Below are 14,439 nucleotides of genomic sequence, written 5' to 3'. Positions count from 1 at the left end.
TCAGTGGCACTTTTGTCATAAATCAACTGTGGATCATAAATATATTATAAGTATATGTGTGAATCTGTAGCATCTATTTTATTCATTTGGACTTAATCTCTTCTCACATTAAAACCATGCACTCTTAATTAGTAGCTTTAAAATAAGCCTTTATAGTTAGTAGTAAAAATCCTTTAACTTTGTTCTTCTACAAGATTGCTTCCATTATTCTTGGCCCTTTGAATTTCAGTCTGTCAAGTCCTGCCCAAAAGCCTGTTTGGATTTTGATTGGGGTTGAATTAAATCTATAGATCAATTTGGGGAGGATTTTATGTTTTAACAATATTGAAGTTTCCAATCCATGAACACAGCATGTCTTTCATTTATCTTAGGTCTTTTTTGTTCCCTTTGACCTAGTTATTCAATTTCACTATGATATGTCCAAGTTTTTCTTTTTATTTATCCTGTTTGGGATTTATTGGGCATCTTAAATCCGTGAGTTGCTGTATTTTGTAAGTTCTGCAAAATTCTTAGCCATTATCTGTTCACATATTTCTTTTGTCCCATGCTTTTTCTTGTTTTTCTGAGACTCCAGTTATATGAACACACTTATTTGTACTAATAAAATATCCTGTCTGTATCTTACTCGCTCTTCTCTATTTTCTACTTTTTGTCTACCCCTGCTGCATTCTGGGCAGAATGGTCTTATTTCAATTCTTAATTTTGGTTGTTGTATTTTTCAACTGGTAATTTTCAAATCTGCTTTGTTGCTCTTTATTTTTTCCAATTCCTTGCCATATTTTTCAAGCATGTCTAGTATTCTTTGATCATAATAAATACAGTATTTTTATATTTCAGTGTCTATTTCCAATACCTGGTATTTTTGTAGGACTGGTTCTGTCATCTATTGTTTCTGCCAATTTTTGTTCATGCTGTCTTGTTTCCTTCTGTTGGAAAACTGTACACTGGACATTGTATTTCAAAAAAGGTGTTTGTAGAAACAATTTGAGGTCTAGGATGACAGTGTATTTCTCAGGAACAGATTTCATTCACTTCTGTCAGATACCTGGGATGTTAACAGTCCCAAACCTCCTTAATCCACCTTTAGGTTCCCTGGTGATCTAAGTCAGGCTGGACCATAGCTTGTTAGCTTCTAATTCACTCTTCTTCAGAGGGTGAAGCTCTCTGGAATCCCAGACTAATGTGGCAGGAGGTTTATCAGGCGTAACACCTGGATAAGCTCTAAGTGTTGACTTTTGTCCCCCTTGTAAGAGAACCAAATCTCAGATTCCAAGTGGCTTCTTCTATATCAGTAAATGTCCTCAGAGTAAAAGGAGTTTTCAGTGCTAGGTTTACCAGTCTGGATTCTTACTTTCTTGTAGAATTAGGCTTACTAATTCCTCATTATCTTGTTAGTTCTGCAACAATTTTTTTTAAATAAATTTATTTATTTTATTTATTTTTGGCTACGTTGGGTCTTTGTTGCTATGCGCGGGCTTTCTCTAGTTGTGGCGAGTGAGGGCTACTCTTCATTGTGGTGCGCAGGCTTCTCATTGCAGTGGCTTCTCTTGTTGCGGAGCACGGGCTTTAGGCACACGGGCTTCAGTAGTTGTAGAAGTTGTGGAAGTAGTTGTGGAAGTAGTTGTGGCTTGTGGGCTCTAGAGTGCAGGCTCAGTAGTTGTGGCGCAAGGGCTTGGTTGCTCTGCGGCGTGTGGGATCTTCCCGGACCAGGGCTCAAACCCATGTTCCCTGCATTGGCAGGCAGATTCTTAACCATTGCGCCACCAGGGAAGCCCCTCTGCAACACTTTTAAGAACTCTTTTCATCCATCTATTTTAGTGATCCTTAGCCCACCATTCCTACCTAACCTAATTTTCTTACCTCATTTGAAGCAATTCGGTAGAGACATCCAAGCACAAAGTTCTCACCTCATTCAGAACACTAATGGGTACTATCTTTTGTCCTTGAATAGAAATATTTAACAAAAGTTAAGCATGATATCCAGTCAAAGAGGTTTTGAACAAGAGTTCCTATGGATGTTACATTTTCTTTTCCCTGGTGTAGTTTATTTTCTGGGAAAAGGACATACAGATCTTGTTGAATGATCCCAGTTTATTAATCCCAATTTTTATTTTAATATCAATTATTACTTTACGGTTTACTACTTTACTATGGTTTATTACTTTACTTTATGGCATCAGTGTTTACTACCTTTCTACACATTTGTCATAATTTATAGAAGAGGCCCCAAAATGTACAGTTACATATTTGATATAGAATTAGATCACTCAACATTTAAGGCATAGTCATTGTATGTTAAATAATATACCCAGTGCTCTAGAGAGTTGCCCACCGAAAGAGCCGTGAAACAAATCCTCTACTTCAATTCCTTTTTTTTCTAGATGGCTGAAAAGCTACACAAATGTCATTTCAAGAACAAAGATCTACGAGAGAAACTGCATACTGTTTCGAGACAATATAAGATTGTCCTAAATGAGGAGGATAAAGTTTTTATGCAGAAACAGAAAATTTATTCTGAGTATGTTTCTATCCATAATCCATACATGACTCAACATGCTTTAGTTATGGGTTACTTCTCTACTTAAGCTTATCCTAGTTTAAAATCTATTGATAACAATGAAATGTTCTTTACCCAATTGTAAATACACTCCTAATGCGCCTCTATATATACTGAATAATGCTTTCCTCATATGGGTCAGATCAAATCCATAAACGCCAAATCTATTATTTTTACTTCTAAATCAGACTCTTGAAAGAATAATCATGCTTTTACCCCATGAGACTGCCTAGAGAAACTATGAGATCTACCTTCATCAGAAACTGGCTTTGCACCTACATTTCCTTTCTCAGAAAAAGGTTTTGTCATTGACACAATCCCCTAACCCAGAGACTGGGAAATTATTCAAGGAAACCCCTATCTTTTACTAGGACTCCATTCAAGCACCAAGGCTTGTCAATTTCACCTCCCAAATATTTCTCAAAAATATCCTATCCTCCTCTCCAACTTCACTCTTTTCACCCCTTTTAGCTTCTTTGGTTTGGCTTGCCTCTCATAAGTTCTTCCCACTTTCTGTTTTACCACTCCTAACTTATCCACCTCCCTCTCACCACAATGATCCTCTGGAACGTCCCTCTGAGGTCATTCCTTTTTATCAGTCACTGCATTGTTGTCAGCTGGGTACAAATCCCTTTGTCCCACTGAACTATGAACAGATCAGAGCAGTTGCTCTGTCTTACTCAGCACTGTATCTTCAGGATCTTGTCCATTGCTTAGCAGGTAGTGGGCTTTCACCAGTGTTTTCCTGATGAGTATTACAGAATAACATCTTGCAAGTATGAGTTATGTAAGTAGTAATACATTACTACACTCAAAGTTAAATCACATGGAAGTGTAATTATGGTGTCCAGGCCCACTTATGTGAAGCTGAATTTATGGTCACTGTTGCAGCATTTAGGATGCAGAGAGTTATTGCAATCATTTTGTATCATCCAATTGAATAGCCTACTAATAGTATTCTTCAGGCAAAAACTTTCCTCAGATCCATACTAAGTTATCAGTTTGAATCACAAAATGTGCTGATGACAAATAATTGTAACAATAAAACATTTACTACTGTTGTTGGTTTGTGTCTTCTTCAGCTTGGGCTACCATAACAAATTACCATAGACCAGGAGGCTTAAACAACAGAAATTGATTTCTCATAGTTCTGGAGGCTGGACATCTGAAATCAGGGTGCCAGCATGGTCAGGTTCTGGTGAGAGCTCTCTTCCTGACTTGCAGATGGCCAACCACCTTCTTGCTATGTCCTCATAGAGGGGAAAGAGAGAGAGAGAGAGAGAGCGCAAAAGAGAGAGAGCTGTCTGGTGTCTCTGCTTATGAGGGCACTAATCTCACCATGAGGACTCCATCCTCATGACCTCATATAAATCTAATCACCTCCCAAAGGCCCCATCTTCAAATACTATCTCACTGGGGCCTAGGGCTTCAGCATATGAATTTGTGGGGGGACACAATTCAGTCCATAGCAGTTTTGAAGAAGATGAGACACTTAGATAAAGTACTTCCTGTTACAAGCACATTCCTATCAATGTCTAGAAATTTGAACAAAATCATAAACTTCCCATTATTTTCTCTGTAAGTTAGAGATGAAAAATAACCACTCTTTACAAAATGCCTCATGAGTGCCACCCACTGGCGTTGTCACTTCACATCTCGGTTAATCCTTAAAACCAGTGAGATAGGTATTGTGATCCCCACTTTATGGATGGGGAAACTGAGACTCATCCACAGGTGAAGTCTCTTTTCAAGGTCACACTACTAGGAAGAGGTAGACCACTATCCAAAGTCGGTCTGATTGATTCCTTCACCTTTTACAAAATAACAACAGAACTGATAAATTCATTAAAAGAGACACACCCACTCAGCATGATAAAATACTATAGAATTGTTCTTGTGCTTTTATGGTTACTATTGCAGTTAATGTTCCTTTCATGGCTTAGAGATTTTCATAAATTTAGCCACCACTAGCAAAAAGACTTTGTTTCTATTTTTACTAATTTATTTGATAAACAGTTCATGAACTAAACTTTCCAAACTACTTTTTAAATTCTTGTTTGTGGTTGCATATTTTCTTATGCTGAGGAGTTAAAAATGATTATTTCAACCTTAAATATATGATTACTCTGTTTTTTCATGGTAGAAATCAGAAACAACTGGCATTTATATCTCAGAAAGAAAACTTCCTATCAAAAAGAAAAGTAGACATCAGAAATATGGAAGAAGGACTTATCAGACTCAATGAGCTTCATCGGTATGTTTGTTGCCTTTGAAAATTTTAATCTTCATTCCTCTACATTTATCTTTTTAATAAATGGTAGCAACAAATCTATGCCAATTTCTAATATACTATAGAAAAGGAGGTTCATAATTGACTCTCTTTTACAGTCCAGAAAAGTCATTATCATCGAATCTTTCACTGAAAGGATAGACAGGCACTGAGTTGTACATAAGCTGTGTCTAATACCTCTGTTACAGCCTTCACATTCCCCTTCATCCCAGATTCACAAGCACATCTTCTATCCTTAGTTACCACTTATCCCTAATTCAAGAATATTTATTGGCTTTCTAAATTATACATGGCAGTAAATCAGAACTCAGTCTAGAACCCAGAGTTCCTCACCAATTTGTTGACCTTAACCCTTCCTATGTCAGTGTTATTTCCCTTCATGTCCTCTGTATGCAGCAAGTTTGCCTTAGTCACAAGAGTCCTGACTTGCTGCTCCTTTCCTCTGTTTCTTTGCATAGGATGATGTCCTTTCCTTGGTGAGATTGCACCTCCATTCTGGCAATCCATGTTCCTCCCTCTATTAAACATTATCCTCTAATAACCTTTCCTCAACTGCCTCGCCAAAATCCGTTCTTCTCTATCCTTGGCTGGAATACTTGCAAAATCAGTTTACACTTGCAAAAATTGTAATTGTCTTTCCATTAGTCTGCCAATAAAATCTGTTGTTTCACAAGGTTTGTTTTGTCTCCCAATTAGATGGTAGCCTTATTGTGCATGTGAATTATACATACAGTCTACTATACATTTTAACAGCTCCCACAAATGCAAAATCCAATATATTTTTCTTGTTTTTAGAGCAACAAAGGAAGCATATTGGAAACAAATAAAAGTCCTGAACGATAACCTGGAAAGAAAACTTCAGAGATGGTAAAAAAAGAAAACTCATTTATATTATAAGTAGTATATGTTATCTTTTTAAAATTTAATTTTATTTATTTATATTTTTATACAGCAGGTCCTTATTAGTTATGTATTTTATACATATTACTGTATTTATTTCAATCCCAATCTCCAAATTCATCCCACCCCCCGCACACCCCCTCAGCTTTCCCCCCTTGGTGTCCATACGTTTATTCTTTACATTTGTGTCTCTATTTCTGCCTTGCAAACCAGTTCATCTGTACCGTTTTTCTAGATTTCACATATATATGTTAATATTCAATATTTGTTTTTCTCTTTCTGACTTACTTCACTCTGTATGACAGTCTCTAGGTCCATCCACATCTCTACAAATGACCCAGTTTCATTCCTTTTTATGACTAAGTAATATTCCACTGTGTATATGTTCCATATCTTCTTTATCCATTTGTCTGTCCATTGTACATATGTACCACATCTTCTTTATCCATTCGTCTGTTGATGGGCATTTAGGTTGCTTCCATGACCTGGCTATTGTAAATAGTGCTTCAATGAACATTGGGGTGCATGTGTCTTTTTGAATTATGGTTTTCTGTCGGTATATGCCCAGTAGTGGGATTACTGGGTCATATGGTAATTCTATTTTCAGTTTCTTAAGGAACCTCCATACTGTTCTCCATAGTGGCTGTATCAATTTACATTCCCACCAACAGACCAAGAGGGTTCCCTTTTCTCCACACCCTCTCCAGCATTTGTTGTTTGTAGATTTTCTGATGATGCCCATTCTAACTGGTGTGAGGTGATACCTCATTGTAGTTTTGATTTGCATTTCTCTAATAATTAGTGACGTTGAGCAGCTTTTCATGTGCTTCTTGGCCATCTGTATGTCTTCTTGGGAGAAATGTCTATTTAGGTCTTCTGCCCATTTTTGGATTGGGTTGTGTGTTTCTTTAATATTGAGCTGCATGAGCTGTTTATATAGTTTGGAGATTAATCTTTTGTCCATTGATTCATTTGCAAATATTTCCTCCCATTCTGAGAGTTGCCTTCTTTTCTTGTTTATAGTTTCCTTTGCTGTGCAAAAGCTTTGAAGTTTCATTAGGTCCCATTTGTTTATTCTTGTTTTTATTTCCATTACTCTAGGAGGTGGATCAAAAAAGATCTTGCTGTGATTTATGTCAAAGAGTGTTCTTCCTGGGTCTTCCCTGGTGGTGCAGCGGTTGAGAGTCTGCCTGCCGATGCAGGGGACACGGGTTCGTGCCCCGGTCCGGGAAGATCCCACATGCCATGGAGCGGCTAGGCCCGTGAGCCATGGCTGCTGAACCTGCGCGCCTGGAGCCTGTGCTCTACAACGGGAGAGGCCGCAACAGTGAGAGGCCCGCGTACCGCAAAAAAAAAAAAAAGAGTGTTCTTCCTGTTTTCCTCTAAGAGTTTTATAGTGTCCGGTCTTCCATTTAGGTCTTTAAGCCATTTTGAGTTTATTATTGTGTATGGTGTTAGGGAGTGTTATAATTTCATTCTTTCACATGTAGCTGTCCAGTTTTCCCAGCACCACTTATTTAAGAGACTGTCTTTTCTCCATTGTATATCCTTGCCTCCTTTGTCATAGATTAGCTGACCAGGTATTTGGATTTATCTCTGGGTTTTCTATCCGGTTCCATTGATCTGTATTTCTGTTTTTGTGCCAGTACAATATTGTCTTGATTACTGTAGCTTTGTAGTATAGTCTGAAGACAGGGAGTCTGGTTCCTCCAGCTCCGTTTTTTTCCCTCAGGATCGCTTTGGCTATTCAGGGTCTTTTGTGTCGCCATACAAATTTTAAGATTTTTTATTCTAGTTCTGTAAAAAAATGCCATTGCTAGTTTGCTAGGGATTGCATTGAATCTGTAGATTGCTTTGGGTAGTATAGTCATTTTCACAATATTGATTCTTCCAATCCAAGAACATGGTATATCTCTCCATCTGTTTGTGTCATCTTTGATTTCTTTCATCAGTATCTTATAGTTTTCTGAGTACAGGTATTTTACTTCCTTAGGTAGGTTCATTCCTAAGTATTTTATTCTTTTTGTTGCAATGGTGAATGGTATTGTTTCCTTACTTTCTCTTTCTGATACCTTGTTGTTAGCATATAGGAATGCAAGAGATTTCTGTGCATTAATTCTGCGTCCTGCAACTTTACCAAATCCATTGATTAGCTCTAGTAGTTTTCTCGTGACATCTTTAGGATTCTCTATGTATAGTACCATGGCATCTGCAAACAGTGACAATTTTACTTCTTCTTTTCCAATTTGTATTCCTTTTATTTCTTTTTCTTCTCTGATTGCTGTGGCTAGGACTTCCAAAACTATGTTGAATAATAGTGATGACAGTGGACATCCTTGTCTTGTCCCTGATCTTAGAGGAAATGCTTTCAGTTTTTCACCAATGAGAATGATGTTTGCTGTGGGTTTGTTGTATATGGCCTTTATTATGTTGAGGTAGGTTCCCTCTATGCCCACTTTCTAGGGAGTTCTTATCATAAATGGGTGATGCATTTTGTCTAAAGCTTTTTCTGCATCTTTTGAGATGGTCATATGGTTTTTCTTCAATTTGCTAATATGGTGTATCACATTGATTGATTTGCCTATATTGAAGAATCCTTGCATCCCTGGGATAATTCCCACTTGATCATGGTGTATGATCCTTTTAATGTGTTGTTGGATTCTGTTTGCTAGTATTTTCTTGAGGATTTTTGCATCTATATTCATCAGTGATATTGGTCTGTAATTTTCTCTTTTTGTAGTATCTTTGTCTGGTTTTGGTATCAGGGTGATAGTGGCCTTGTGGAATGAATTTGAGAGTGTTCCTTCCTCTGCAGTTTTTTGGAAGAGTTTGAGACAGATGGGTGTTAGCTCTTGTCTAAATGCTTTATAGAATTCACCTGTGAAGCCATCTGGTCCTGGGCTTTTGTTTGTTGTAAGATTTTAAATCACAGTTTCAATTTCATTACTTGGTCTGTTCATATTTTCTATCTCTTCCTGGTTCAGTCTTGGAAGGTTATACCTTTCTAAGAATTTCTTCCAGGTCATCCATTTTATTGGCATAGAGTTGCTTGTAGTAGTCTCTTAGGATGCTTTGTATTTCTGCGATATCCATTGTAACTTCTCCTTTTTCATTTCTAATTTTATTGATTTGAGTCCTCTCCTTCTTTTTCTTGATGAGTCTGGCTAAAGGTTTATCAATTTTGTGTATCTTCTCAAAGAACCAGCTTTTAGTTTTATTGATCTTTGCTATTGTTTTCTTTGTCTCTATTTCATTTATTTCTGCTCTGATCTTTATGATTTCTTTCCTTCTACTAACTTTGGGTTTTGTTTGTTCTGCGTTCTCTAGTTCCTTTAGGTGTAAGGTTAGTTTGTTTATTTGAGATGTTTCTTGTTTCTTGAGGTAGGATTGTGTTGCTATAAACTTCCCTCTTAGAACTGATTTTTCTGCATCCCATAGGTTTTGGATCATTGTGTTTTTGTTGTCATTTATCTCTAGGTATTTTTTGATTTCCTCTTTGATTTCTTCAGTGATCCCTTGGTTATTTAGTAACGTATTATTTAGCCTCCATGTGTTTGTGTTCTTTATGTTTTTTTCCCTGTAATTGATTTTAATCTCATAACATTGTGGTCAGAAAAGATGCTTGATATGATTTCAATTTTCTTATGTTTACTGAGGCTTGATTTGTGATCCAAGATGTGATCTATCCTGGAGAATGTTCTTTGTGCACTTGAAAAGAAAGTGTAATCTGCTGTTTTTGGATGGAATGTCCTATAAATATCAATGAAATCTCTCTGGTCTGTTGTGTCATTTAAAGCTTCTGTTTCCTTATTAATTTTCTGTCTGGATGATGTGTCCATGTTGTGTCCATTGGTGTAAGTGAGGTGTTAAAGTCCCCCACTATTACTGTGTTATTGTCAATTTCCTCTTTTATAGCTCTTAGCATGGCCTTATGTATTGAGGTGCTTCTATGTTGGTGCATATATATTTATAATGATTATGTTTTCTTGGATGGATCACTTGATCATTATGTAGTGTCCTTCCTTGTCTCTTGTAACATTCTTTATTTTAAAGTCTGTTTTATCTGATATGAGTATTGTTTCTCCAGCTTTCTTTTGATTTCCATTTGCATGGAATATCTTTTTCTATCCCCTCACTTTCAGTCTGTATGTGTCCCTAGGTCTGAAGTGGGCCTCTTGTAGACAGCATATATATGGGTCTTGTTTTTGTGTCCATTCAGTGAGCCTGTGTCTTTTGGTTGGAGCATTTAATCCATTCACATTTAAGGTAATTATTGATATGTATGTTCCTATTACCATTTTCTTAATTGTTTTGGGTTTATTTTTGTAGGTCTTTTTCTTCTCCCACTTAGAGAAGTTTCTTTAGCATTTGTTGTAGAGCTGGTTTGGTGGTGCTGAATTCTCTTAGCTTTTGCTTGTCTGTAAAGCTTTTGATATCTCTATTGAATCTGAATGTGATCCTTGCCAGGTAGATTAATCTTGGTTGTACGTTCTTCCCTTTCATCACTTTAAGTATATCATGCCACTCTCTTCTGGCTTGTAGTTTCTTCTGAGAAATCAGCTGTTAACCTTATGGGACTTCCCTTATATGTTATTTGTCCTTTTTCCCTTGTTGCTTTTAATAGTTTTTCTTTGTCTTTAATTTCTGTCAATTTGATTACTATGTGTCTCAGTGTGTTTCACTTGGGTTTATCCTGCCTGGGACTCTGTGCTTCCTGTACTTGGGTGGCTATTTCCTTTCCCATGTTAGGGAAGTTTTCAACTATAATCTCTTCAAATATTTTCTCAGGTCCTTTCTCTCTCTCTTCTCGTTCTGGGACCCCTGTAATGTGAATGTTGCATTTAATGTTGTCCCAGAGGTCTCTTAGGCTGTCTTTATTTCTTTTCATTCTTCTTTCTCTATTCTGTTCCGTGGCAGTGAATTCCACCATTCTGTCGTCCAGGTCACTTGTCTGTTCTTCTGTCTCAGTTATTCTGCTATTGATTCCTTTTAGTGTATTTTTCATTTCAGTTATTGTATTGTTCATCTCTGTTTGTTTGTTCTTTAATTCTTCTAGGTGTTTTTTGTTTAATTCTTCTAAGTCTTTGTTAAACATTTCTTGCATCTTCTCGATCTTTGCCTCCATTCTTTTTCCAAGGTTCTGGATCATCTTCACTATCATTATTCTGAATTCTTTTTTGGAAGGTTGCCTATCTCCACTTTGTTTAGTTGTTTTTCTGGGGTTTTATCTTGTTCCTTCATCTGGTGCATAGTCCTCTGCCTTTTCTTTTTTTTTTTTTTTTGCGGTACGTGGGCCTCTCACTGTTGTGGCCTCTCCCATTGCAGAGCACAGGCTCTGGATGCGCAGGCTCAGTGGCCATGGCTCTCGGGCCCAGCCATTCCGCAGCATATGGGATCCTCCCAGACCGGGGCATGAACCCATGTACCCTGCATCGGCAGGTGGACTCTCAACCACTGCGCCACCAGGGAAGCCCTGCCTTTTCATTTTGTCTGTCTTTCTGTGAATGTGGTTTTCTTTCCACAGGCTTCAGGATTGTAGTTCTTCTTGTTTCTGCTGTCTGTCCTCTGGTGGAGAGGCTATCTAAGAGGCTTGTGCAAACTTCCTGATGGGAGGGACTGGTGGTGGGTAGAGCTGGCTGTTGCTCTGGTGGGCAGAGCTCAGTAAAACTTTAATCCCCTTGTCTGCTGATGGTGGGGCTGAGTTCCCTCCCTGTTGGTTGTTTGGCCTGAGGTGACCCAGCACCTGAGCCTGCAGGCTCTTTGGTTGGGCTAATGGTGGACTCTGGGAGGGCTCACACCAAGGAGTACTTCCTAGAACTTCTGCTGCCATTGTCCTTGTCCCTGCAGTGAGCCACATCCCTCCCCCACCTCTGGAGGAGACCCTCCAACACTAGCAGGTGGGTCTGATTCAGTCTCCTATGGGGTCACTGCTTCTTTCCCCTGAGTCCTGATGTGCACACTTGTTTGTGTGTGCCCTTCAACAGTGCAGTCTCTGTTTCCTCCAGTCCTGTTGAAGTCCTGTAATCAAATCCCACTCGCCTTCAAAGTTGGATTCTCTAGGAATTCCTCCTCCCATTGCCATATCCCCAGGTTGGGAAGCCTGACGTGGGGCTCAGAACCTTCACTCCAGTGGGTGGACTTCTGTAGTGTAATTGTTCTCCAGTTTGTGAGTCACCCACCCAATGGTTATGGGATTTGATTTTATTTGATTGCGCCCCTCCTACTGTCTCATTGTGGCTTCTCCTTTGTCTTTGATGTGGGGTATCTTTTTTGGTGAGTTCCAGTGTCTTCCTGCTGATGATTGTTCAGCAGTTAATTGTGATTCCGGTGCTCTCACAAGAGGGAGTGAGTGCATGTCCTTCTACTCTGCCATCTTGAACCAATCTCAGTATATGTTATCTTAATTAACAGTGCCCCAAAGTTGGAAGGATGTCAGAGTGCTTGCTAGAGTCCAAGGAAATTATTTTCCCAAATTAAATTGTGAGTTTTCTTGGATCTAGATGTGTTTGTTAGTTTTATTTTTTTGGCATTAAACAGAAACAGAGTTTTTCATTCTAATCATGGCAAGTCACCAAAGAGTAAAATTGCCAAGATGTGCAATGCCTCTTTGCACCAGTAAGGAAGGTGATGTGCAGGGACAGAGGAGAGTGGTTAAGTACACAGGCTCTACAGATGGACTACTTTGTTTGCTCTGCCTCTTATTGGCTCTGTGACCGGGGCTAAGTTATTTAATAATCTCTCTGCTCCCATCCCTATAAAGTGAGGAATGATAGTAGCACCCGCCTTGTAAGGTTGTTGTGAATGGTAAATGAGATGATCGATGTACAGTATGTAGCTCAGTGCCTGACACCTAGAAAGCACTTGCAGAAACATAGCTATATTTTATTATTGTTGTCATTATTATAATATTATTTTTAAGACTCCAGTTGCACATTTTTACTCTTCTCTGGTTATATAGCTTTTTTATGTTAGAGTGGAGAGAAAAATTTGAGAACCTAGAAGCTTGAAATTTCTTACTAGCACTTTGAGTAGTTTAGGTAATTCTTTTACTATTTCTGTCTGGGACTCTTCTTTTTCCAACACCCCTGAGCCTTCCCCATTTCTATCCTTTACCTAGAGGAGGCAAGCTCTAGGTAAAGTGTGGTTTGTCCACTGTCCTGTTAGATGTACTGACACAACTTAATGTGAAGCAACTTGCAGAGATGGCATTGAGGCAGTTAATGTTTTGTCTTATTTTTTCAGCTAATATGTCTAGTCTACAACATCAATAGCACGAACAATTTTATATAATCATAGTAGGATTTGTTTTGTTTTGAATTCCTTCATCTTTTCAGTAAACTGTGATGTCAGTCTGATGATAATTCTTTTTGTTCTAATCTCTAGTATTATAACTCAGTGGAAAATAGCTTGTTTGCTAAAAAAACATGCACGTTGGACCAACAAGATAAGGGCTGAAATACAAGAAATTTTAGAGAAAATTCAGGATGCTGAACTTAGACGCAGTAAATTATTACAAGAGGTAAAGGAACTTAGTATTTACTCCCTATATTGCATGTCAGTAATTCTTCAATATTTCATTAAACCTTACCTTATTAAAAGGTATTTTGCTTTCTGCTGATTTCATGTTTAGAGTGAATTATGTAACTTCCTTGAGAAATGTAGACAATTGCTCTGTATTAACTATAGGAATTTAGCAAAGTAGCAGTTCTGTCCAGAATATGCTTTTGAAGCATGTAACTGAAACTTGAAGATAGTGTTTAGGGAAACTATGTAAAAATAAGGAGACTAAACATCATTTATTTAGCTCCTATATTCATCCTGTGCCTACCCTCCATCCCCTACTATTCCCATTCCCCATTTCCTCAAGTCATTTATAGCTATTGTTTGGTGAAGAAATTAATCTCTGGAGGGAAAAAAAAGATCCTCCTCAGTGGTTACTGAGAAATAATATAACCTGAAATCAGAGCCAAGTCTCATGCACAGAAATATTAATTTACCTGGCTGTTTGAAAATTTAATGCTGACTGCTACAAAACAAATGATAAATCCTCATTTATTTCCCCTAATTAGACCAGTTTTAGAGAAAATGAGGTCAATGAGTTTTTGGCACAGATCGAACAACTTACATTAGAATTAAAACAAGAGGAAGAGGAATTTGTTGCCAAAGAAAAAGAGTTAATTCAAGAGTTGAGCGAGTATGAGGTAAATTTTATTTTACTTCTAAGAATAATTTTAGATGGTGATATGCAGGGGAGGGTGTATTTCATGCTATTTTAATCAGTTAGAAGTAAAGTAAATCTTCTAGTATAAACAAGGCTACAATTAAATTATGAATCTTTCTTCTTTTTCTAAAAAAGAAATAGAACAACAAGAAATATGTTTTCAGTTAAAAAAAAAATCACACACTCCAAGTTTTGTGGAAGTGCTGGCAAAATCCATGGAGACAGGTAGAGTGTTGGATAAAACCATGAAGAGCTGGAACAGGAGAGGCTGGAGAGAGTAATGAAGGGTGAGGGAGACCAAGGAGGCCAATCTCAGAAGTCCTCCTTAAAGACAGGGCATGGCACTGACCTGGGAACTGCCAAGGGCTGACCTGAGGTAGAATAGAGCATGGATGATGGGGGAAGTGGAGAGAAAAGTCACTGCAAGGACCCAAGGGGCCCAGAGTGGCTAGGTCTCTGGAAACACAGCAG

The 14,439-nt window shown here is 38.0% G+C and overlaps 1 protein-coding gene across 1 annotated transcript in view; it reads left to right on the top strand.

The window, feature by feature from the left end:
- CCDC175 (coiled-coil domain containing 175) overlaps positions 1-14,439 on the top strand; it is a 69,715-nt gene that overhangs the window by 36,044 nt on the left and 19,232 nt on the right. Inside the window, exons 9-13 of the mRNA XM_049706395.1 lie at positions 2,382-2,518; positions 4,701-4,811; positions 5,643-5,714; positions 13,131-13,266; positions 13,817-13,948. Of these exons, the coding sequence (XP_049562352.1) occupies positions 2,382-2,518; positions 4,701-4,811; positions 5,643-5,714; positions 13,131-13,266; positions 13,817-13,948 (588 nt within the window). The remainder of the gene's footprint in view (positions 1-2,381; positions 2,519-4,700; positions 4,812-5,642; positions 5,715-13,130; positions 13,267-13,816; positions 13,949-14,439) is intronic.

This window comes from Orcinus orca, chromosome 2 (genome assembly GCF_937001465.1).
Source record: "Orcinus orca chromosome 2, mOrcOrc1.1, whole genome shotgun sequence".
NCBI classification, from domain to species: Eukaryota; Metazoa; Chordata; class Mammalia; order Artiodactyla; family Delphinidae; genus Orcinus; species Orcinus orca.
The sequence above is the reverse complement of the archived record's forward strand: the minus strand, read 5'-3'. Positions and strand labels throughout refer to the sequence as shown.